This window comes from Drosophila rhopaloa, unplaced genomic scaffold (genome assembly GCF_018152115.1).
Source record: "Drosophila rhopaloa isolate 14029-0021.01 unplaced genomic scaffold, ASM1815211v1 contig_203, whole genome shotgun sequence".
Classification (NCBI taxonomy): domain Eukaryota; kingdom Metazoa; phylum Arthropoda; class Insecta; order Diptera; family Drosophilidae; genus Drosophila; species Drosophila rhopaloa.
In genome coordinates this window covers 2,923,082-2,948,042 of record NW_025335088.1, presented here as the reverse complement: position 1 = coordinate 2,948,042, position 24,961 = coordinate 2,923,082, and the positions used below count along the sequence as shown (strand labels likewise).

General features: G+C 46.0%; 1 protein-coding gene, 2 long non-coding RNA genes and 1 pseudogene across 3 annotated transcripts; 1 reads left to right on the top strand and 3 right to left on the bottom strand.

Moving 5' to 3' along the window:
• Positions 1 to 9,725: 9,725 nt before the first annotated feature.
• LOC108040458 lies at positions 9,726 to 11,199 on the top strand (annotated as a pseudogene).
• A 4,110-nt stretch (positions 11,200 to 15,309) lies between these two features.
• Positions 15,310 to 15,515, bottom strand: LOC123037874. Its single transcript, XR_006417672.1, has 2 exons — positions 15,403 to 15,515; positions 15,310 to 15,351 (listed from the first exon to the last, which is right to left on the bottom strand). It is a non-coding gene; the product is annotated as an uncharacterized LOC123037874 (long non-coding RNA).
• Positions 15,516 to 15,570: 55 nt separating this feature from the next.
• Positions 15,571 to 20,630, bottom strand: LOC123037886. Its single transcript, XM_044460662.1, has 3 exons — positions 20,326 to 20,630; positions 16,233 to 20,184; positions 15,571 to 16,167 (listed from the first exon to the last, which is right to left on the bottom strand). The coding sequence occupies exons 1-3, from the start codon at positions 20,628 to 20,630 to the stop codon at positions 15,571 to 15,573; spliced, it is 4,854 nt and encodes a 1,617-aa protein (XP_044316597.1).
• A 525-nt stretch (positions 20,631 to 21,155) lies between these two features.
• LOC123037876 lies at positions 21,156 to 21,429 on the bottom strand. The gene is made up of 2 exons (XR_006417673.1): positions 21,249 to 21,429; positions 21,156 to 21,197 (listed from the first exon to the last, which is right to left on the bottom strand). It is a non-coding gene; the product is annotated as an uncharacterized LOC123037876 (long non-coding RNA).
• Positions 21,430 to 24,961: the final 3,532 nt, after the last annotated feature.

Sequence of the window (24,961 nt, the reverse complement as noted above, 5' to 3'; positions counted from 1 at the left end):
ATCTTCGAAAATTTTTGATCATTTTCAAAAACATAAGAGTTGACTTTTTCGAATTTATTTTTTTAATCGCAAGAGAATCGTTTGCCCATCTTTAAGAATTTTTAAAATATTAATACTTTTGAAAATATTCGACTTTTAAGTTTTGATCATATTTACCTGCACCCCTTAAAAATCGTTTTTTCGAAAAAATAAAAGATGCCCATGTTTGCCCATCTCCTGAAATTTAAGAATTTAAAAAGAAATCGTTTGCTTACTTCTTAAAAAAAGTTAATTTGACAGGAGTTTTGCCCCTCGCCCTGCCCGCGTGCGCAAGTGAGAAGTTGTCACCAACTTACCTTATAGACTTCTTATCATGTGAAGTGAAAATCAAATGCATTAAACATAAGTATAAACCCAATTGATATAATGGAGAAATCATCTGCTCTTTCGCGACCTATTAATGGGTGCGATAAGTCTGAGGAGATGAGAAAAGTAGCTGGTGCAGAGCTGCCAGCTCTGCGCCAACCTTGAAGAATTATCTGCTTTATTCGCAAGTATGCTATGGTGATGTAGACAATCAGCAGCAACACCACTACCAGTGTAACCGGCACTATTTCTAACGTCTAAGCAATCTTGGTCTGTGCTCCTACATACACTAGGACAGCAATCATGGCGCCTATCATTTACCCAACTTTGACAGCAAATTGCCAAATGCCTCTTTCAAGCACACGATCGTAATGTCAACAGAAAACGCAAAGGCGTAACTCAGCTCCTTTCCGTAAAACTAAACGGCAGGCCACATCCAGGCAGCCACTACATCCACTTCAGCAACATTCAGGAACAATCGCTTTTCGATTTGGGCTGCTAAAGCGGAGAGTATGGAGCAAGACCTATCGCATGCCGACTCTGACATTTTTGACTCTGCTGCGCCCGATGGAGATGGACAAACCGCCAAGTCAAACAAGCTTCCGGCCATATGCGTATCGAGTGTAAGCTTTCCTTGGAACAGTCACCTAATCTGAGCATCTTACTACAACATACGTACCTCAAGGCTAGGTGTGTACAGAAATTATACAACTAACTCTGATGCTTTCCGTGCAGCTGTAAACAAAATCGATAACAACGCTGAACTGTAAATTCTGACATCAACTTAAGGAAGAAAAACCCTACATAGTGACCATGTCACTATTCATTTTTCAGGGCCTCTGAAACTGTCCTTGGATCCGAATTGTTGGTGTCTAATAGGTTTGCGGTGGTTGGAACAATGTATACTTTCCGTGGCCTTATTGACTCACCTGTACGCAGGATTCTAGGGCGTCTTTGTTTCCTCGTTCTTCGTTTGTGGATTCAGGACCTCCGGACCTGGACATCCGGACTTATGTCATCCTGCGACTTATGCCATCCTGCGGACCACTAACTGCATTGTCGCGGTTATAGACCTCTGTATCTTCATCATTTGGCTCTTGTCTGCCGTCGACTCCGCCTTTTTAAGTACTGCTTATATCAAAGAATTTCGGTGCAACTCTGAGTTGCCAGTGAAAGCTTAAACATTGGCTATCTGCCATCCTTGACATTAAAAATAAAATGAAATTATATTAAAACAAAAATCAAACATACATATTTATGTTTAATAAACTTGATTTGCTACCATTTAGACAATATTGGGCAATAGTTGTTGTTATTTTTTCTGCAGGCTGGCAAAAATCTGCAGACATATTAGTCCGATTTGGTTGTTCGCGTAGGTCACTTGCAGTCTGTTACCAAGTATCATTTATAGCGCTGTTGTCCTCATTTTAAATGTTGTGCTAAATGCAAAAGGCTATTATCGGATGGTGGATGTACTCTGTGAGAACAAAATGTATTTTGCTGTTTTTCTATTTATCAAAATCGACATAGCTTCATTGCTTTTCGTAATATAGTCATAGAAATCGAAATGTAGTCGTTGCAAAGGTATATAAACCTCGGCTTGCCGGAGTTTGCTTCCATATTTATTGCCTAATTGCCTCATGTTTTTATTCTAATTCTTGAGCAGTTACCATTGCCTTTGTTAAGTCTGGGGGGTTCACTAAAATTAGGATATCAGCAATTTGATTGCTAGGGCCGAATATGAATACCCTCAGTGTATTATTGCTATGTTTACTTTAGATGTAATTAGTTTTGCTTATAAAGAAAGTTAATTTTTTATTGACCAAGTTAAAATATTCCATAATTGACAATTGTCCTTGTCTCAATTCACTTAAGTCTTGCTCAAAAATATGGATTGGTCTTTTATCACTTAAGGGGGTCTTCTAGTCTAGAAATTTGAGAAAATCGAAAAAAATTTTTTTTCCTAATTCGATAGTTTTTATATTCACAAATATCTCCCTAAAAGGATTTTTCAAAACTCAAATTATTTTCAAAGCTATAGCCGTTTTAGTGACGTGGCAACTAGACCGGTTGAGGGAACGACTGGAACTTTAAACGCGTTTTTCTCGAAACTACTTATTTTGATGTGGTCGCCACTCTAACTCAAGTTCTAATCAGTCGATTTACTTGAAATTCGGCATGAATATTCTTTAAATATATCGCTATCGCATGAACCAACAAAAAATACAAATTTTAAATTTATAATATTTTTAAAAATTCGACAAAGTGGAAAAATTAGTGAAAAAATCGACTTTTTTGGTGGTTCATGCCATAGCGACATTCGTACTCATTAAGAATCTATCATTGTTTTATTTTTCAGATAACTACAAGCATAGAAGTTAACAGTATAGGGCTAACCGCCCGACTCTACCGCCCCCCGCACCCCGTGCCACCTCAGCATTGCGACATACGCCGGCCAGGCACCGACACACCGCTCCCCCCGCACCCCGTGCCAACTCAGCACAGCAACATCCGCCGACCGGGCACCGACCTACCGTTCCCCTCCCCTTCCGCACCCCGTGCAAACTCAGCACGGCGACATCCGCCGGCCACGGGAACGCTGACCGCTCACGGTGCAATTGGAGCACGGTGAGAACTGCAAGGTCTGCAATACTTCGGCCGGCCACTGACGCTTACTCCAGCCGGCCGCTGACGCTGACGCCGACGTCGACGGTGGGACGGGCACTTACCGAGGCTTGGCGGTAATAGAGCAGCGCTTGGGAAGGCAGAACAAATTGGACCGGCTAACTGGCACATTGAAATATTGTATACACAAAATAAATTTTATAACGTAATATAAAGACCCTCTGGACTTCTCACTCATCTGGAAGGGAATTGGCCACATACTTGGGAGGGACCGACAATTAAGGAACCTTATTCTAATGACTAGGTATAAGTCAGTCCTCACAAGGATAGGAGTCCTTGGGAAGGACTTAACTGGCGCCCGAGCAGGGACCTCTCCATTAAGCGACGAGGATCCCTAGGACAAGGTAAGGCGGGAAGTGAATTGTGTGTTGCGTGTGTGAGAAAAGTGAGAGTAACCTTCCATGAGAGGTACATGTGAAAAAAAAAGTTTTTTTTTCTAAAAAATAAATAAAATGAAAAAGGTGAAGGAAAAAAAAGAATATAAAAAAATTAATTAACAAAAATTTTAATTCCTAATAAGTGGAATAAAAAAAAAAAAAAAAAAAGTGAAAATGAGAATAATAAAAATTGATTCCAAATAAACAAAAAAATGATAAAAATATGACCGACCCGCTGCTGTGATCTGACCTCCCGGCTTATTCACGAGCGCAAAAGGTTATCGTGAAACAAAAGAAGTGACCAAACCGCCGCGGTGGTTTTAATTCACGGGCGTTATAAGGTGTTACAAACATAAAGAAATATAAATTTTGATAACCGCTGCGGTAACTTGTTTACGAGCGGCCCGATTTATAATAAAAAATAATATAACGTGTAAAGTGGTGTGGGTAATTCACTAGATACGCTCAGTGTTACCAGCACAGAAAGGGCTGCCTAGTGGATTGTGTGGCAACCGTACCTTAGTAGGTGATAAACCAAAACGGAATAATACGGCCCACCGCGCCTAGCGCCGGATAAAAAAAAGGAATCGACAATTTTTATTTACAAAAAAAATGTACAACTACTCACCGAGGAAAAAAAAAAATTGAAAAGAAAAAATATGATGATAAAATTGAAAAAAATAAGGAGGAAAAATCTCACGAAACAAGAAATAAAAAACACACACACACACGTAAAAATTCAATTCCCGCCTGTCCCCTAAAATAAAAATATCTGAATCACACTAAAGTCATTCTTTTTACCCTTAGAATCTGCACGTTGTAAGTGACCTGATACTCATGTCCTGAACACACGAAGATAACACCAATAACAAGAATAAAGAATAAATACGAACCACGGGTAAGTGAAGCGTTCTCAGCATAGAATTTTATAATAAAAAATTTAAAAAAAAAATTTTTTAACCGTCACTCTACCCATAATTATTTAAAACTATTTGAAAAGACTCCCATTTGTTTGAATCGATTCGTTAGTATGGAGGAAATGAAGGCAGCTTTGACTAAATTTGAGGCTACTCTGGCCGTGTTGCTTGGCCAGATGGCTGACGTTAAAAACGATGTAAAGAAAGTTAGTGATAAGGTAGTGAGCCTAGAGGAGGCTCAGGAAAAGGTTAACGAGGTTGTTCCCCAACCGAAGCCTTTGACTCCCGCCCGTACGGAGTACGAACTAAAAGAAATTGCTAGGCTGCCGGATTGTGTGAAGGAGCTGCAGGTCTTTGAGGGCGAAGCTGGTGGCTACGACTCTTGGATGGGTAGAGCCGAAACCATTCTAAAAGACTATGAGATAATCAAGGAAAGACCTCTCTATCGCTCCATAGTCGTTAGCCTTAGGCAGAAGATTAGGGGTAACGCGGAGACAACCCTTCTGTCATACAACGTGGCAGAAGACGATTGGCCTGAAATTAAACGCGTCCTAATGCTCCATTACGCCGATAAGCGAGACCTGCGCACTCTAGAGTACCAGATGGGTCAAATGACTCAGGGGGCGAAGAGCGTGGAAACGTTTTACTCGGGAATAAATGCTCATTTTGCCCTGATAATACGTTGCCTTAAAAACAGTAACCAAAGCCCTGGAATTCTTAGTGCGCTGGTCGAAACTTATAGGGACAGAGCCTTGGATGTCTTCATCAGAGGCCTGAGTGGTGACCTCTCTAAATTATTGGTAATTCGCGGCCCAAAAAACTTGCCAGAGGCCTACGCAATCTGTTTAGAGTTGCAAAATCTTACCTCAATGAATCATGTCACCTATTCTAGTAAGTTTTCATCCCCTCAGCCTTACCGCCAGAAGTACTCTTGGCCCCAATCCAACCATTCTTCTTATAATAACCAATACCAATACCAAGACGCAGGAAGACATAAGAGGGTTACTCCTGCATAAGCAGAAAATGTCAACTGATAGGCTTAATAGAAACAGAATTAAGCCGTTAAAATATAATCAAGGAGATACTGTCTATGTTTCTAACAAACAAATCAAGAGCAAAGACAAGCATCGGTTCAAACCAGAGGAGATCGAAGATAATGGTAGAGTCACGGTCAAAACTAGATCGGGAAAAATCTTCCATAAGTCTCACATAAAAAGTTGAGAACTTACGCTGAAAACGTTTCACGAACTCTTTAAAATAACAACCAAGGGTATTAAATAAGAAAAACAATAAGTAAAAAATTATTAACAAGACAAAAAAAACAACTATTTTTCCTATAAGAAAATATAAAAACAACAAATTTAAAAAAAAAAAAGATTAGATTACATACAAAGAGTATAAAGAAAGTAAAAAAAAAAAAAATAAAATAAATTAAATAAATAAAAATAGTATAGTAATATAATTAATTAACAACAATTAACAGAAACACGAAACACTACACTAAGATTAAATATTAAATAAAAAATTGGGTAACGTCTCTCTCCCAAGTATGGCGATCATCCAAGTCGCAACTGCTCTTCACATCTTCAAATATGATACGCCGGTAGTCCCACTTCAGCAGGGTGTGGTATGGCGCGTTAATGGAGTATTCAAACTCGCCCATATTATTGACCTAAAACGGATACAAAATACAATTGACAAGACCACCGAAGAAACATCAGTGGTCACCGACACCAGAGTTGCAGCGCTGATATGCCACTACCTGGAAACTGCTACCGATGGCATTACAAGAATGACGTCGGCACACCGAGCACCTCGGTCCATAGACTGGCTGGGGTCAGCCTGGAAATGGGTTGCCGGACCGCCCGACGCATCGGACTGGAATACCATCCTCCAGTCTCAGGACAATGTAATGCAAAATAGTAACCAGCAGATACAAATAAATACGAGATTGTTCGATTCCACGCACGAATCACTGCAGAAGCTTGACGTTATGATGGCAAGAGTGAACTCCATTGACGGAGAGGTCCATTCGGCCACAATTTTATTGCAGAAGGCAATGATACTGCTGAAGCAGGTCGATGAAATCACTCGAGCCTGTCAGCTGGCGAAGGCATCGGTAGTAAACTCAAATCTTTTGGATCACAAAGAAGTGGAAACCCTTCTGGCAGAAACTAGCAGCCTACCATACCAAAATGTGGTGGAGGCCGTGGAATTCGCGGAACCATCTATCCTAACTAACGGAACCTGCCTATTATACGTGCTGGCACTACCCAAAGTCGTGGACACTAAATACAAGCTGATGCTTCTTTACCCCACGATTATGGAGGGCAAACAAGTGGCGCTGGAATACAACAAGCTGGCGATGGACCCCCAGGAAACCTACGCAGTATTGGGCAATTGTCTCTCCATCGGAAATACGACTGTGTGCCAGGAAAAAAACTTAAGGAAACTGGACGAGGCCAGCTGTATTCCCAGGCTCCTAAAAGGAGGACACGCTCTCTGCGATCACCTGAGAAGCGATCAGGAGATTGTAGAGTTGGTCGACGACGGTACCTTGTTCCTGACCAACTTCAACGGAACGGTCGTAACAAACTCGGGGAAACGCCATCTGCTGGGATCGTTTATAGTCCAGTACGATAACGAGACCGTCCACATCGGGAACATGTCTTACAGCAGCTACTCGACAACGCATGTGATGGCCATGCCGGCCGTACTAAGCAAAGTAACCGCCACTGGATACCAGCTTTCGCTAAAATATGTTCATGATTTTAGCCTGCAGAACTTAAGGAAGCTGTCAACAATATCTAACAATTTTCTATTCTCAATCCTAACAGAAGCAGTGGTGATCCTCATTGTGGCCTTGCTGCTATACGTCGTATGGAAAAAAATAACCTCCACCAAAGGCATCCCAACGCATCGAAGCATCGTCGAACTGGAGGCGCACACCATCAGTGCGGCCCCCGCGAAGAGTTGCTGATCTGCGGGACGCAGATTTTCGAAGGGGGAAGAGTTAACAGTATAGGGCTAACCGCCCGACTCTACCGCCCCCCGCACCCCGTGCCACCTCAGCATTGCGACATACGCCGGCCAGGCACCGACACACCGCTCCCCCCGCACCCCCGTGCCAACTCAGCACAGCAACATCCGCCGACCGGGCACCGACCTACCGTTCCCCTCCCCTTCCGCACCCCGTGCAAACTCAGCACGGCGACATCCGCCGGCCACGGGAACGCTGACCGCTCACGGTGCAATTGGAGCACGGTGAGAACTGCAAGGTCTGCAATACTTCGGCCGGCCACTGACGCTTACTCCAGCCGGCCGCTGACGCTGACGCCGACGTCGACGGTGGGACGGGCACTTACCGAGGCTTGGCGGTAATAGAGCAGCGCTTGGGAAGGCAGAACAAATTGGACCGGCTAACTGGCACATTGAAATATTGTATACACAAAATAAATTTTATAACGTAATATAAAGACCCTCTGGACTTCTCACTCATCTGGAAGGGAATTGGCCACATACTTGGGAGGGACCGACAATTAAGGAACCTTATTCTAATGACTAGGTATAAGTCAGTCCTCACAAGGATAGGAGTCCTTGGGAAGGACTTAACTTAGATATCATGGCGACGCGGACACGTCCTCTTTTTTTTTTCCTCTTCTTCAAGAAGGAATAACTCAATAAAAACTAATTTTTTTTTTTGAAATTTACTTTATGTACTTAAAGGATTAAGTTTAATAAACAAATAATAAAAAAACGGATGGTAAAAATATCTATTTTTTTTTTATTAATTGTTAAAAAAAGATCGAAATTCGAGCCTCTAGACTAGAAGACCCCCTTAATACAACGTCTAAGCTGGACAGTGATGCGTCGAAGCTTATTTCGTAATGTTTGTAATGTTGCTGTAATTTCTGTTTATCTATATATATAAAAATGGTGCAAAAAATGTACGCCATCGCAAAACAAGAGAACGGCTGGGCCGATTTGGCTCAAATTTTTTTTCAGTGGTTTGTAATTGCCAGAAGAAGATTAATACATAAGAACATTTTGGGAAAACCTGCCGGAAAAGTCGCTATCGACTCAAGAGATGTATTCATTGTTGTACATAAAACTGTTAAAACAGCAGTCTTTGGAAATAATGCCTTCATTGTTGTACATAAAACTGTAAAAAATCGAGTTAACGAAACGTTGCCAAAGTTTTAATTGGAAATAATGCCTGCGATACATAAACGTGAGTAGAAGAAGACCAGCCGCAAATAAAAACTTGAATCACGGTGCATTCGCATACAATTCCGAAACACCCTACATGTTCTGTCGTATGTCAGCATTGCAATGCACTGAAGTTTCGATAGGAAACCCCCGGCTTATGCAGTGCAGGTGGCAAAATTAAATTGCCCGTTTTGGCTCATCTACCAGAGCCATTGTATTCGCTACTATATGGAAATTCAGCCCAATCAAACAGTTTCCTAAAGCTTGCACAAAAATATAACGGTTGCTTTCAAATGACGTCATTTGGAGCGGAGGTTGTTCATCAACCAGGCTACAATCCGAGTTATAAGGTAATGGCGTCTCTTTATTATCTCATTTTTTTCAAAATTGCATCCCAACATTCAGATTTAAGGGCTTTGTTACCACCACCAAACAAAGATCATAACTTCCTTCAGATCTACTTCATTGGTGATTCGGAAGATGAACTGTGGAACTGTACTGTGTCGACATGTACGTCAAAGTAGAAACGGAGCGTCTCAATTTCATTCGTTTCAATCAGTCGAAGTTGCGCTCAGACGAGCGTCCACTTGCGTGACGCCATTGCTACTAAAGGACAAGCGGCCAACATCGGTTGTTTGACCATTCTTCCAGCTACTTATGGTGGAAGTCCGCGCCATATGCATGAGTACGCTCAAGATGCGACGACGTATGTCCGTAATTACCGACGCCCGGATTTATTCATCACGTTCACATGCAATCCGAAATGGACCGAAATTACGAATCTGTTGCTTCCAGGACAAACATCTAGCGATCGACCTAACATCACTGCACGAGTATTCAAGCAAAAGATCACAGTACATATGAATTACATCGTTAAGCAGAAGGTTTTTGCCGCAGAAGGTTTTTGGCGCAGTTCGTTGTTGGATGTACTCGGTTAAGTGGCAGAAGCGTGGCTTACCACATGCGCACATTCTGCTTTGGATGTTCGACAAGATCCGACCAGATCAAATTGATTCGATTATTTCAGCCGAAATTCCAGATAAACAATCTGAACCCGAGCTGCATTCCATTGTGACAACGAGCATGATCCATGGCCCTTGCGGAGTCCACAACCCAGAATCAGTATGTATGGATAACGGAAACTGCACAAAACGATTTCCCCGTCCGTTGACGGCTGAAACAATCAGTGGACATGCAAAAGCGATCCGTTCGCAAAGACTTTACTCTATTCAGAGATGCCACGCTATTATACATGGAACGCTGCATCGAAGAAGTTTCAACGCCGGAAGAAAGGTGATGCTGTTGCTGGCTTCGCTGGTGTCTATTCGACTGATGTGCTCGGACGAATATACACAGTTCATCCACGCCAAGACGAATGCTTCTATCTTCGCTTGCTTTTGGTGAACATTAGATGCCCTACATCCTACAGAAGAATGTGTACGATTCGATAATGAAGGTTGTTGACGATGAAACGGGAGGCTTATACTTTCTCGATGCTCCTGGTGGGACAGGCAAGACATTCGTCATTTCGTTGATTCTGGCAACGATTCGGTCAAGATCTCAAATTGCGTTGGCTGTTGCATCATCTGGCATTGCTGCTACATTGTTGGAAGGCGGTCGAACTGCACATTCCGCTTTGATGCTACCCATGAATCTTCTGACGGTTGACCAGCTAACGTGCACGATGAGCAAGAATTCGGCGACAGCGAAATTGATGCGAGAATGCAAAATAAACATTTGGGATGAATGCACGATGGCGCTTAAACGAGCTTTGGAGGCAGTTGAGCGAACGATGAAGGATTTACGAGGTGATTCGAAACTATTTGGTGGGGCTTGGATATTGCTGTCCGGAGATTTTCGTCAAACGCTTCCCGTCATCCCGAAATCTACGACTGCCGATGAAGTTTATGCATGCCTAAAATCGTCCTCTTTGTGGCGATATTTTAAGAAGTTAAAGTTCACGAATATGAGAGTCGCATTGCAGAATGACCCTTCCGCTGCTGAATTCTCGAGTCAACTGCTGGCGCTTGGCAATGGCGAAATTCCTGTTGATGTTTCGACTGGACTAATATCGTTCCCAGCAAATTTTTATGAACAAAAAATATTGTTTATCACATCGCTCTCCGCTGATTTCGAGTCTTGCCTTCGTTGCCTTCTACTTGAAATTCGTCGATGCGGCTTTCAAGAATGAGATCAAGGACATTCTCGGACGCTGGAAAACCGCCAACTCTTACTGCAAGCGTGGCAACTGCCTCCTGAAGGTGAACGGGCGTCCTCTGGAGTAGATTGAGCCCAATGTCCTGCAATACAAACTGCAGAAGCCTCTCCTATTGCTCGACAGGAACAATTCTACGGCGTGCGCCCTTCCAAAGGCCGTCGTTACCTTCTACCAGAAATACGTCTATGCGGCATCCAAAAAGGAGATCAAGGACATTCTGGTGCAGTACGAAAGAACTCTGCTGTTGGGCAATCTGCGTTATAATACCCTCTGCAAGGGTATAACAAGAAAGAAATCAAATATTAAATATTCTTTATAACTACATTATATTAATTTCGATGCAACTAAAAACATTGAAAATTTTAATCGTTCATAGCTGCTTTATGATATAGTTTTAAATTTGTATACCCTTGCAGAGGGTGACAGTCAAAAGATTGAAAAGCAGTGAAGGAGACATTTATAAATATACATATATTCTTGATCAGTATCACCAGGAGAGTCGATCTAGTCCGTCAGTCCGTTTCTACGCAAACTAGCCCTTCAGTTTTAAAGCTATCTGCTTGGAACTTTCCCAAAAGTTGTTCAAAAAAATTATAACTTTGTTGTTTTTAATTTTTTTGTTGTTTTTATGGGAGTTGGTAATATTTAAATATTATGGAATTACGGTTTTAATAAAATTAAATTCGGAGAACATTATCATATAGCTGCCATAGAAACGATAGCAAAATGCAGCGCAAAAGCGACATAGCCTTATTGCTTTTAGTAATATAGGCCTAGGAATCGAAATAGAAATGGGCCAAGATGGCTTCCTGATGGGACGCCTGAAGTAACTCGGATCAAATTAGAGATAGAGCTTTTAAAGAGGATTCGTTGAGTCCTACCACAAAGATAACTTAAGTTAGATAATCGCATGGAAACCCTAATAAGTCTAGCTTAAATACAAGAAGCGGGTGATTTACTGAATCAAACGCTAACTAACATCAGTGTAAACTCGTCAGGCTGCATGTTTTTTTTGAAGCCATTTATTACAAAAGGTTTGTCCTCGTAGATCTTCGCCCTATAAATCCATGTTGACATGGAGATAAAATTTATCTAAAATGTTGCAAGTGGTGTGTAATAACGTTTTCGAAAATCTTTGGGATGGCGGATAATTTGGATATACCTCGGTAATTGCTTGTATTCTATCTACTTCAATTGACTCCTTCCAAACAAAGGGGAAGTGAGAAGTTTATAAAGATAAGGTAAACAATTTGTGCAGAGGTCTACACAGAGTTTCAGCACAGTATCTAAGCACGCAGCCTGGAACTCCATCAGGACCCGGTGAATAGACTGGTTTAACTTTATGGAGATCCAAAAGAAGGGAGCTTTCGCTCAACCTCGTACAACAAATTAAATTTGACTTGGATATGGCATATGTAAAGACGGATTTGGACGGGATGAAACGGAATATGTTGTCTGGAAGAACTGGGCAAATAGATCGGTAATTGCCTGATTGCTGGGTAACAGGCTTATTTACGCTTAGTGTTAACAAAATTATAAAACTGTTTTGGATCTTGTGAAAACTGGACCATACAACGAATCAGTTTTTATAACACCGAGCGTTAAGCACGGTAAAATTTGACCGAGCCCTTAGGTATCGAGAGAAGGCAGATTGTAATCCGCACATTTTTAATTTATTGAAAAGTCTGGACTTAATATTTATACCCTTGCACAGGGTATTATAATTTCAGTAAAAAGTTTGCAACGCAGTGAAGGAGACATTTCCGACCCTATAAAGTATATATATTCTTGATCAGCATCACCAGGAGAGTCGATCTAGCCATGCCCGTCGGTCCGTCTGTCCGTCCGTCTGTCCATTTCTACGCAAACTAGTCCATCAGTTTTAAAGCTATCTGCTTGAAACTTTCCTAAAAGTTTTCTTCCTATTGCAGGTAGTATATAAGTCGGAACGAGCCGGATCGGCCGACTTTATCCTATAGCTGCCATATAACTTAACGATCGGAAAGGGCATAAGTTGGCATTTGTTAATGAGTTTTAAGAATGCATCATATGAATAATTTTTGAGAATATAACTTACAGAATATTCTGCAAGGGTATATCAACTTCGGCTCTGCCCGCAGTTAGCTTTCCTTTCTTGTTTTCAGGTGCGACAACTCCTTATTAAACTATGGAGGTTTATTAGAAATTGACGGATAGTATAACGGAACACACAGATAAAAGAAGGAGTTTAATGATTTATAAAATATTATATTATTATTATTATATTATTATTATTCATACCTAGGAATTCGATATCATTAAATTCTTCAAAAGTTAGTAGTTCAGACGAAAGGGTTGTGTCGGCAGCAATCAAGACTCCACCTCCCTGTCTGGACTGACGACCATCCTTTGTAAATTATGTACTTAACCGGGAAAATTTCGGAGTTTCTGTACATACAATAATATTATAAGGGAAGGAAAAATTATCCGAGTGCAATTTAGTCAGCTTACTTAGTAAGCCCCTTGTATTCTGATAGGAAAGAAGAAGGCTAGTTTTTTGGAGCAGAAGAGGAAGCAGAGGGCGCTGGTGATGGTTCATTAATGGTATTTTCCATATCCCCTTTTTCTCTTAGCTTCGTACTCTTTTACAAATATGTCCTCGGACCAGAAACTGGCGGAACACACAGATGCAAAATGAGCACAAGGAATACCAATCTTAAATGATGATACTTTCCTAGCATAAGAAAATTTAAATTGTTCAACCTTCAAATCATCAACTTTTATTTTGTTACGGATATAAGCCGTAATATCCAGTGATGAGAGGTCTGGGGCGAGCCGTGAAACAAATACATAACACAAGTTACCGTTTTTGGTACCACACATGCTACCTTTTTGGTAATTCAGAATTTCTATCTTCACTACCAGTATCGGCCGGTAATCGGACCTCAAGTCAACATGAGGTGTTGGGGCCACTTCTTTATTTTAATTGGACAGAGCGGCGCCACATCGGGACCAGCAACTTCGGGTACCGAATCACATTTTGCCCCCGATCTTAGTACCATTTAAGTGGCACCTAAGACTGGCAGCTGAGCTAGAAGCGAATCGCGGGCAGCAGTTTGCACGGCACCTGCCATAGAATGCCCAGAATCGGGCTCAGCTAGCATGCGACGAGTGAGCTGAGATTCAAGCGCCACAAGCAGGTCCATATTTTTACGGCAATTCCGTAACACTGCTTTTTGTGAGCCGCCTAATAGATATTGCCTGGTTCTCATATACGATGCACTCATCGCAGTAGAAGCGTAGGCCACTCCTCTTATTGCGAACCAGGCCAGAATAGCCAAGACACTTTGCATGATAAATGTTATTACATGTATGGCAGGGAATACTCTGCTGTCCAGCCGAGATAACTTTCTTGCAATTTTTTAATGAGCAGAAAGCCATTATAACTCAGTACAACTATAGCGGACAAAAATCAAAACCGCTCAAGAACTTTTTGATAAGAAAGAAAGGAGAGCGAAAGAGCGGGAGCAAAATACCCATTAACTTTGATGTTGGGCACCTCGAAACGAGATAGAACGAAAGTGCGTGCCGTTCCAACAACACGTCGTTGGGTAGGAGAAATGCTTAAAAGGGAGGCAAGAGAAAAACAATAACAACAAACCAGCGCTGAAATAATGTTTAAAAGTTTTATTTTCTAAACACAAGTTAATCACGATGCACTCGCGAAGCGAACGGAAAGTTGTTAAAGACACTTAAAGGTGTGGGATCTCCCAAGGTTCTTTGGACAACTCGTCTACCATGTTCATACCAAATGTATTCCCATGTCCCGGGCCCATGTGAGAAAAATTTCGAACTGCCTACTCATCGCGTTTAGCGATAAAAGTCAGTCAGTTACAGGCATTAAAATTCAGCTCAGTACATGAACGACCCAAAAATCGTTACCCTTGCCTTGCCTGACGAGCAAAACTGTAACACGAGTTCTATACTGTAACTTCTGTATCTTCTGTTCTAATTTATGCACGCTAGAAATCTTAGTCTTGTTTTGTTGGTATGTTCATACACAACCTTTCTAGAAAATTTTAATATTGGGAGTAAATAAGAAAGGAAGCAAACTTTGCCAAGCCGGTATATAAAACCCTTGCAGTTATTACAAAACGACATTTCGAATTCTATGCCTATATTACTAAAAACAAAGAATCTATGTCGATTTTGCGCGCCATTTTGCCATCGTTTCTATGGCAGCTATATGATATTGTTGTCCGATTTTGACAAAACTAAAAGCGTAATTCTGATATCGTTTCTATGCCAGCTATATGATATTGCTGTCCGATTTTGACAAAACTAATATAGTAAATAATTGCTATATCTCAAAAGAATATTTTGATACACAGAAAAACAGCAAAATAAAAAATTGTTTTCATCGTATTTTTTTTATTTCTTTTTCATATGGGAGCTATATGATATAGATGTACGATCTTAATTCTTAATTCCGTTGAACTTAAATAATACCTGTCTTGCATCATACGGAGTTGCCTTTTTAACGGCTACCCCACACGCGTAGGTCCGAAGAGAGGGTGACTTCAGGGGCGGCTTGCGCCGTGTAGGTTGCGCGCGTTTTATTCTGTTAACAATTCAAATCAGACTTATACATTTCAAACTAACTTAAGCTTACCGCAGTGTGCCCTCCTACAATTCACAAGACAATGAGAAGCACAATTTGTGGCGGCATCCATGTTACCGAGATTAGTAAGCCCACATTTCAAGGGCCACGAAATCCATACAAGTTCGGATAAATAAACAAATACTAGATTTCTCTTACAATACTTATTCTACCTATCGATCACAATGTTTGACCGTCGACATCCCCGACCCCGTGAAGAACCGCTTCACTCAAATCCAAAACCGCAAGTTTTGAGACGGGCCGCAACATTGTCCGAGATAGGCCATTGTCGTTCACGCGCACTGTAGCGCGTCTGACGACTCCATCAGCTCCGCTGTATATCTCCTCCACGATGCCCTTGCGCCACTCTCGTCTGGGCAAGGCTGGATCGCAGAGGAAGACCATATCGCCCTGGCGGATGGGCTCCGTTCTTCGGCACCACTTCTCGCGGCGCACAAGCGTAGGCAGGTACTCCAGCACCTCCTCCAGAAACGGTCTCGCAGCATGCGGGCAATCCTCCACTGCTTTCGTGTAGAACCCTCCTTGGGTAGCTCCGCATCCAATCCAGGCGTATTTGAATGGCCAAACCCCGCTTCCAATCGATCCTCTGGAAGGGGTCCCATTATCGGCGGCATCGGCCGCGTTCGCTGCAACTTGCACTCGTTGCACGACGAGATTACTTCCTTCAGCACTCGTCTCATCTTCGTTACCCAGAATCTCCTCCAGATCTGAGCAATCGCCGCATCCACATTTTGATGCTTCATGGGCCTCCTCGCACTGTACGGCATGCACAGCGCGGCATCAACTCTGCCATAAGTCCGCAGAACTCCATGTTCATCCACGTAGGGCGCCAGACCTCGAATCTCACTCGAGCTGGCGACGTTCTTTCCGCATTCCGCCGACCTCATCTCGTCGGGGAACGACTCCAATTGGGCCTGTCTGACTACCAGGTTCTCCGCGTTCTCACACTCCTTTGCAGTGAGTCCGTACTCCTCGAGCTCGCTTCTCTGCTTGCGGCACCAGCGCGCAAACCTTAAGACCCAGGCTGTGGTCCTCACCAGGCGACTGAAGCTCGAGTATCTCTGAAACGGAATGACAAATTCATTTGTGGCCACCAATGCAAACTCACTGGGCATCTCCTCTTCATCAGGCGCATCTGGAACACGCTTAGTTCCTTCCTCAGGCGCCGGCCAGCCGCTCTCAGGCTGCCTCAAAAATGCGGGTCCCCTTAGCCACCGCGATTCCGGGTCCGCCTTATTCTGCGACCGGGTCGCATCATCCGCTGCGTTGTCAGCTGTAGGTACCCATCTCCACTGGGAAACCTTCGACGACTCCAAAATCTCCGCCACTCGGTTGCCAACAAACTGCTTATACCGGTGGTGGGTGCTGCCGATCCATCTCAGCACCGTTTTTGAGTCCGTCCATAACACCGTCTCGCTGGTGTCCACACTGTGCTCCTCCTTGACAGTGTTCATCAGTCTGGTTCCAAGAACCGCTGCCTGCAGCTCTAGCCTCGGGATCGACATTGTCCTCATGGGTGCGCACTTCGTCTTTGCGCACACGAAGCTAACCAGCACGTTTCCATCCTCGTACGTGGCACTCCAATAGGCCACCGCCGCGAATGCAGATTGACTTGCATCCACGAACACGTGCAACTCGATAGTCCGAACCGCTCCATGACCAAAATATTGGCGTGGACATCGGAACTGTCCCACGGCGTCCATCTCCCTGCGCCAGGCTGCAAAGGCTTTGCCTATCTCCTCTGGTAGTGGTTCGTCCCACTGGATCTTCTGCCTCCAGATCTCTCTCAACAGCAGCTTCGCTGTAATCATCAGGCAGCACAGGAATCCCAATGGGTCGAACGTTGACATCAGCAGGCTCAAATACTCCCTCTTTGTAGAGACTCGATCTCCACTTAGAACGCTACTTGGCACTCGATGATACTCCACGTTGAACCTGAAGTCATCCGTGGCTACCTGCCATCGCATTCCAAGGATCTTCTGCTCAGCCTCACCCCATCCGACGTTCTTGACTCGTCCAGGTGGTCCCAACGCCGCTTCCACGATGGGTGAGCTGGATGAAAACTGGCATAACTCGAATCCAGCCTCCGCATGTATCTCTTTCACTCGGGTAGATACACTGATAGCTTCGCTCTCTGTAGCGAAACTGTCCACATAGTCATCGACGTAATGGTGGTCGATGATGGCCTTAACTGCCCTCGGATCTGAATCCCGAAACTTCAGGGCATTTACCGTCTTCACGTAATGCGCAGCGCTCGGGGAGCAGGCTGCTCCAAACGTCATTACGTTCATCTCGTACACATCCGGGTCTCTATCGTCGTCACCATCTCTCCAAAGGAATCGTTGGGAACATCGGTCCTCGGGTCGGATCAGCACCTGGTGGAACATCTCCTTGATGTCACCGCAGACTCCGACTGCTCCTTCCCTGAAGTGGAAGAGCACGGCTGGCAAGGGCTTGTAATGCTGAGGCCCCTTGTCCAGCACCGAATTTAGAGAGGTTCCTCCAACCTTGGCTGCAGCATCGAACACAAGCCGGACCTTACCGGGCTTGTTCGGGTTTTCGACACCAAAATGTGGCAAATACCATAGCCGGTCGCTCGTCACCGCGACCTCATCATGCTGCAGCTTCCTCGCATATCCTTTGGCTACGTAATCCCTGATGATGCGATCATATTCCATCGCCAACTGCCTGTTGCGCTTCAACTTCTTCTCTACGTTGATCAGCCGTCTGTGCGCCATCTCATAGCTCCGTGGCAGCACAGCGTAGTCGTCCTTCCAGAGTAATCCCGTCTGGTAGCGACGCCCTACTTTCACCGTGGTGTCTTCGAGGATCCTTTGTGCCCGCGCGTCATCGCTGCCTGCGACCTGTTGCGCGAGCTTCACACCAAAGCTTTCCATCTCGAAGTAGTCCTTCACCATCTGTTCCATCGTGTCGTCCATTGACACGGCAAGTAGGCAGGACCTCGGTGACGGCGTAGTCGATTGTCCACTTACTGGCCCAAAAACAACCCATCCAAGCTCGGTTGCGGCCGCATACGGTCCCTCTCTGGCAAACCGCCTCGTCCTAAGTGGCAATCCTAAATGTCCATTATCCAGTCCGATGAGCAACTTGGGCACCACATTGGTATAGGGCTTCATCGGCAGACGCGCATCCTTATGCACGCCTTGGACATCTCGTCGGCCTAACGTCTGCATCGGCAGACTCAGGCTGGAAACGGAGTACACATTCCTCAAAGCGTGGCGAGTGGGCTTCCCAGCTCCACTTATCTCCAGACTCACCACGTTACTGGGCTCTCTACTGGCCCTTCCTCCGAACCATTGAATGTTCAGCTGTCGACGCTCGCCTCGCACTCCCAGATCCCTCCGTAGCTCGTCATCGATCATCGTGACGGAGGATCCCTCGTCCAAGAGCGCGTATGTGTCCACCTGGCGACCAGCTCCGTACAGCGTTACTGGCAGTATACGGAACAGAAGTCGGCCTCCCTCGGCGTCAACGCAGCTTAAATTCCTCTGCACGGGCACCTCCGCTGGCTGCGGGGCCCTTCTCTCCAGGCTGTTTCTAGGGGCAGCCGACTGCAGGCTCCCCTCGTGGTCCCTGTAACCACCTCGTGGCGAAGATCTCATATCCGGGCCGCGTCGGGAAACTGCTGACTGCTGGTTTCCTCCGTTGTGGCGCCTAAAGCCACCTCTCGCCGGCCATCTTCGCTCCTCGTCCGCGCCATGTAGCAGACGGTGATGCAATTTACGACATCCGTTGACCTGGCACTCGCCATATGCATCGCAGGATCTGGTCGTATGTCCACTTCGTAAGCATGTGAAGCAGAGCCAATGCCTCCTCACCATGCTCCACCTGTCTGGTGGCGAAGCTCCAATAAACTCCCTGCAGCTCGTCGCACCGTGTTGCCCTCCACAAATTGGACAACTTCCATGCCGATCATCCTGTTGATCGCATCCGTTCTGGTCGACGCTCGCATGCAGAACTCTACGCCTCGGCTCCTTTCCCTCGACGTCCAAAACCGTACACACAACGTTTGCGTACTCCTGTAGCCACGCGCTGAAGTGCCCTACAGTAGGGAAGGGCTCGATCGATGCAGCGTGCCTGGCCCAGTCCACTCGCTTGCTCGTAGGTAGCTTTGCCACAAGCTCCTCCATTAGCGTTGGGTTCCACAGGCGCTGCTCCGCCTTCGCTGACTGCAAGAAGGCCGTGAGGTTACTCACTCGGGTTGCGAAGGGAACGATCCTCGCCAGGTGCTGCTCCGAAATCGGCGGCACCTCTCGCACACTGTTCAGCTGGCTGCGTATAAGCTGCTCCGGTCGGCCAAACCTAAAACGCAGCTGCTCCATCACGGCGCTGACGTTCCCAGGGTGAATCAGCAGCGACTTCACTGTCTCGCGTGCTTCATCCTTCAGCGCCTTCAACAACCTCTGGTTGTTCTCCAAGTCTGTGCAGTTGTATGCTTGGGTCGTCTCCACAAACGCACAATTAAAAATCGGCCACTCCTCGGGCTGCCCTCCAAATACAGGCAGGTCCGGAAGCCTCCTTGGCCCATACGATCCTTGGATTCCATTCGGCGTCATCGAGGCGTAGGATCCGACAACTGGCGATGCTGTTGCCACGTTGTGGATGCTCCCGCCCGGTAGCACAAATCCATGCGCTGTCTGCGCAACACTTGTAGCACACAGTGGCTCCACATGATGACTGCTAGTCGTTAGCAATGGCGGTCCACTCCAAGATGGCGGCTGCGTGCAGGCCGCACTGCTCGCACCGACACCGCTATGTGGGACCGGCCCGACCGCGTTAGTTGAGGCCTCACCGTTACATGTGGCTAATGGCGGCCCGCTTCAAGATGGCGGCCGCCCCGACGCTCCACTGTCGACGCCGTCTGCGCTTGGGTCAACTGCGATTGGCGCGCACTTGGCGGTGCTCGTACCGCTCAGGGTTCTAACCTGCTTCAGCTCCTCCTCCAACGCCGCGATCCTTTTCAGAAGGTCCGACGTGAGGGACTGGCTCATCTCCGCAGCTGTGGCAGCAGTGCCTCCGGGTTGGGACGCGACTGTAGTCACCGTAGTGGCTGGGCACGAAATGGCCGCCGACGAGGTTATTTTCACTCGCGGCCGGTTTTCTGCTCCACTACTCACTGGCTGCTGATCCGTTCGCGTTGCTGTAGGGGTGGAATCCCCTCCTTTCAGCCGCGTACTCCTCTTGGGGCAATGCTGCATCCCAAGGTCCAAATATGGCGCTCCTCGGCGCACTCCAAAATGGCGGCACCTATGCCTTCTGGCCGCTGCCTGCGGCTGCCGTTGCTTGGCGCTCCTTGCGCCTCCTGACCGCTGCCTGCGGTCTCCTTCACTGACGCTGTCTGCGTCTCCTTGTCGCTGTCTGCGACTCCGTAACTGACGCTGTCTGCGTCCCTCCGTAACCAGTGTTCGGCGCTGTCTGCGCTGCTCTATGTCGCTGCCTGCGACTCCTGTACTGGTACGGGTATTGCCCGTAACTGACGCTGTCTGCGTCCCTCCGTAACCAGTGTTCGGCGCTGTCTGCGCTCCTCTATGTCGCTGCCTGCGACTCCTCTACTGGTACGGGTATTGCTCCTGGCAACTCTCTAGCTGGGCGTCATACCGTCCTCCAGCGCAAGTTGCACTTGCAGTCTCCCTAGGACTGCGAATAAAAGGAGTTGTCTTGCATCATACGGAGTTGCCTTTTTAACGGCTACCCCACACGCGTAGGTCCGAAGAGAGGGTGACTTCAGGGGCGGCTTGCGCCGTGTAGGTTGCGCGCGTTTTATTCTGTTAACAATTCAAATCAGACTTATACATTTCAAACTAACTTAAGCTTACCGCAGTGTGCCCTCCTACAATTCACAAGACAATGAGAAGCACAATTTGTGGCGGCATCCATGTTACCGAGATTAGTAAGCCCACATTTCAAGGGCCACGAAATCCATACAAGTTCGGATAAATTAACAAATACTAGATTTCTCTTACAATACTTATTCTACCTATCGATCACAATGTTTGACCGTCGACAGACACATTTCCGATCCTATAGTGTATATAGTCTTGATCGATCTAGACATGTCCGTCTGCCGTTCAAAAATTATAACATTGTTGTTTTTAATTTTTTGTTTGTTCTTTGGGATTTGGTATTGTCGACGGTCAAACATTGTGATCGATAGGTAGAATAAGTATTGTAAGAGAAATCTAGTATTTGTTAATTTATCCGAACTTGTATGGATTTCGTGGCCCTTGAAATGTGGCCTTACTAATCTCGGTAACATGGATGCCGCCATGATACAATAAGATAAGGTAGTCTCGTCGGCAAAATTTTGGTACCCTACTATTATAAAAACAAGAGAGAACGATATAGTCGGGTGCCCCGACTATCAGATACCCGTTACTCAGGTATAAGGAGTGCGAGGGAGATGGAGATAGAAACTTTGATCACGCATAACTTTTTAACGAATGGTCCGATTTGAAAAATTTCTTCTACATTTCGATAGGTATTGATAAACACAATAAAACTGCATTTTTACTTTTCCGAAATATTTAAATTTTTAAAATCGTATATTAGCGATTGTGGGCGTTTAAGGGGGCGTGACACCTTTTTGAAACAAACTTGCGCTGCGTAGGAACTCCTAGAATCTGCATACAAAATGCCAATCTTCTAGCTTTTATAGTTTCCGAGATCTCAGCGTTCATACGGACGGACAGACAGACGGACAGACAGACGGACAGACAGACGGACAGACAGACGGACAGACAGACGGACAGACGGACATGGCTATATCGACTCGGCTAGTGACCCTGATCAAGAATATATATACTTTATAGGGTCGGAAACGCTTCCTTCTAGCTGTTACATACTTTTGCACGAATACAATATACCCTTTTACTCTACGAGTAACGGGTATAATGAGTGCGAGTGAGATGGGAACTGTTTAGTAAGTGCGAGCAGAGCGACAATAGAATGTGTGGATTAACCCTTAGATGGTTCAGGGGCTTTTTTTGCCTTTCATAATAAAAGGAGTTTAATTTTTTTTTATAATTTAATTTTTAATAATTTTGAATTTGAAATTAGGCGTTGTTTTTGTCTCTGAATACTGAGTCTTTTGTTAAGATTCTTAATTCTAAAATATATTCTAATCTTAAAATAACAAAGAATGTAAACGAACCTTTAATAATCGCAGCCGAAAATGTTAGTATAAGTTTAGACATAAAAACTTATACTAATATTTTCGGCTGCGATTATTAAAGTTTCGTTTACATTCTTTGTTATTTTAAAAGTATCACAACGATTCCTCCCACAGCGCTCTTTTTTCCAAACATTTCGGTGCCTTTACGCCATCGACGTGTTTGCGGCACACATTGCAAAATGTCATGTTGCTCAAGGGTTAATTTCCTAAAAAATTCGTCCGCAGACAACCTTTCCCTTCGAAAGACGAACACGCACTGACCAAAACCCGAACGTTTAGACAGCCGACGAGACTACCTTATGTTATTGTATCATGGATGCCGCCACAAATTGTGCTTCTCATTGTCTTGTGAATTGTAGGAGGGCACACTGCGGTAAGCTTAAGTTAGTTTGAAATGTATGAGTCTGATTTGAATTATTAACAGAATAAAACGCAACCTACACGGCGCACGCCGCCCCTGAAGTCACCCTCTCTTCGGACCTACGCGTGTGGGGTAGTTGGTAAAGGCAACTCCATATGACGCAAGACAACTCCTTTTATTCGCAGTCCTAGGGAGACTGCATGGGCAACTTCCGCTGGAGGACGGTATGACGACCAGCTAGAGAGTTGCCAGGAGCATTTCCCGTACCAGTAGAGGAGTCGCAGACAGCGACATAGAGGAGCGCAGACAGCGCCGAACACTGGGTACGGACGGAGTCGCAGACAGCGACAAGGAGACGCAGACAGCGTCAGTAAGGAGACCGCAGGCAGCGGTCAGAAGGCGCAAGGAGCGCCAAGCATCGGCGGCCGCAGGCAGCGGCCAGAAGGCATAGGTGCCGCCATTTTGGAGAGCGCGGATACAGCGCCATTTTTGGACCTTTTGGGATGCAGCATTCCCCCAAGAGGAGTACGCGGCTGAAAGGAGGGGAAGCCACCCCTACAGCAGCGCGAGCGGATCAGCAGCCAGTGAGTAGTGGATCAGAAAACCGGCCGCAAGTGAAAATAACCTCGGCGGCGGCCATTTCGAGCCCAGCCCCTACGGTGACTACAGTCGCGTCCCAACCCGGAGGCACTGCTGTCACAGCTGCGGAGATGAGCCCTCACGTCGGACCTTCTAAAAAGGATCGCAGCGTTGGAGGAGGAGCTGAAGCAGGTTAGAACCCTGAGCAGTACGAGCACCGCCAATTGCGCGCCAATCGCAGTTGGCCCAAGCGCAGACGGCGCCAACAGTGGAGCGTCGGGGCGGCCGCCATCTTGGAGCGGGCCGCCACTAGCCACATCTAACGGTTAGGCCTGAACTAACGGGGTCGGGCCGGTCCCACATAGCGGTGTCGGTGCGAGCAGTGCGGCCTGCACGCTGCCGCCATCTTGGAATGGACCGCCATTGCTAACGACTAGCAGTCATCATGTAAAGCCACTGTGTGCTACAAGTGTTGCGCAGACAGCGCATGGATTCGTGCCACCGGGCGGGAGCATCCACAACGTGGCAACAGCATCGCCATTTGTCGGATCCTACGCCTCGGTGGACGCCGAATGGAATCCAAGGATCGTATGGGCCAAGGAGGCTTCCGGACCTGCCTGTATTTGGAGGGCAGCCCGAGGAGTGGCCGATTTTTAATTGTGCGTTTGTGGAGACGACCCAAGCATACAACTGCACAGACTTGGAGAACAACCAGAGGTTGTTGAAGGCGCTGAAGGATGAAGCACGCGAGACAGTGAAGTCGCTGCTGATTCACCCTGGGAACGTCAGCGCCGTGATGGAGCAGCTGCGCTTTAGATTTGGCCGACCGGAGCAGCTTATACGCAGCCAGCTGAACAGTGTGCGAGAGGTGCCGCCGATTTCGGAGCAGCACCTGGCGAGGATCGTTCACTTCGCAACCCGAGTGAGTAACCTCACGGCCTTCTTGCAGTCAGCGAAGGCGGAGCAGCGCCTGTGGAACCCAACGCTAATGGAGGAGCTTGTGGCAAAGCTTCCTACGAGCAAGCGAGTGGACTGGGCCAGGCACGCTGCATCGATCGAGCCCTTTCCCACTGTAGCGCACTTCAGCGCTTGGCTACAGGAGTACGCAAACGTCGTGTGTACGGTTTTGGACGTCTAGGGAAAGGAGCCGAGGCGTCGAGTTCTGCATGCGAGCGTCGACCATAACGGATGCGATCAACAGGATGATCGGCATGGAGGTTGTCCAATTTGTGGAGGGCAACATGGTGCGACGAGCTGCAGGGAGTTCATTGGAGCTTCGCCACCAGACAGGTGAAGCATGGTGAGCAGTTATCAGCTCTGCTTCACATGCTTACGGAGTGGACATACGACCAGATCCTGCGATGCATATGGCGAGTGCCAGGTCAACGGATGTTGTAGATTGCATCACCGTCTGCTAC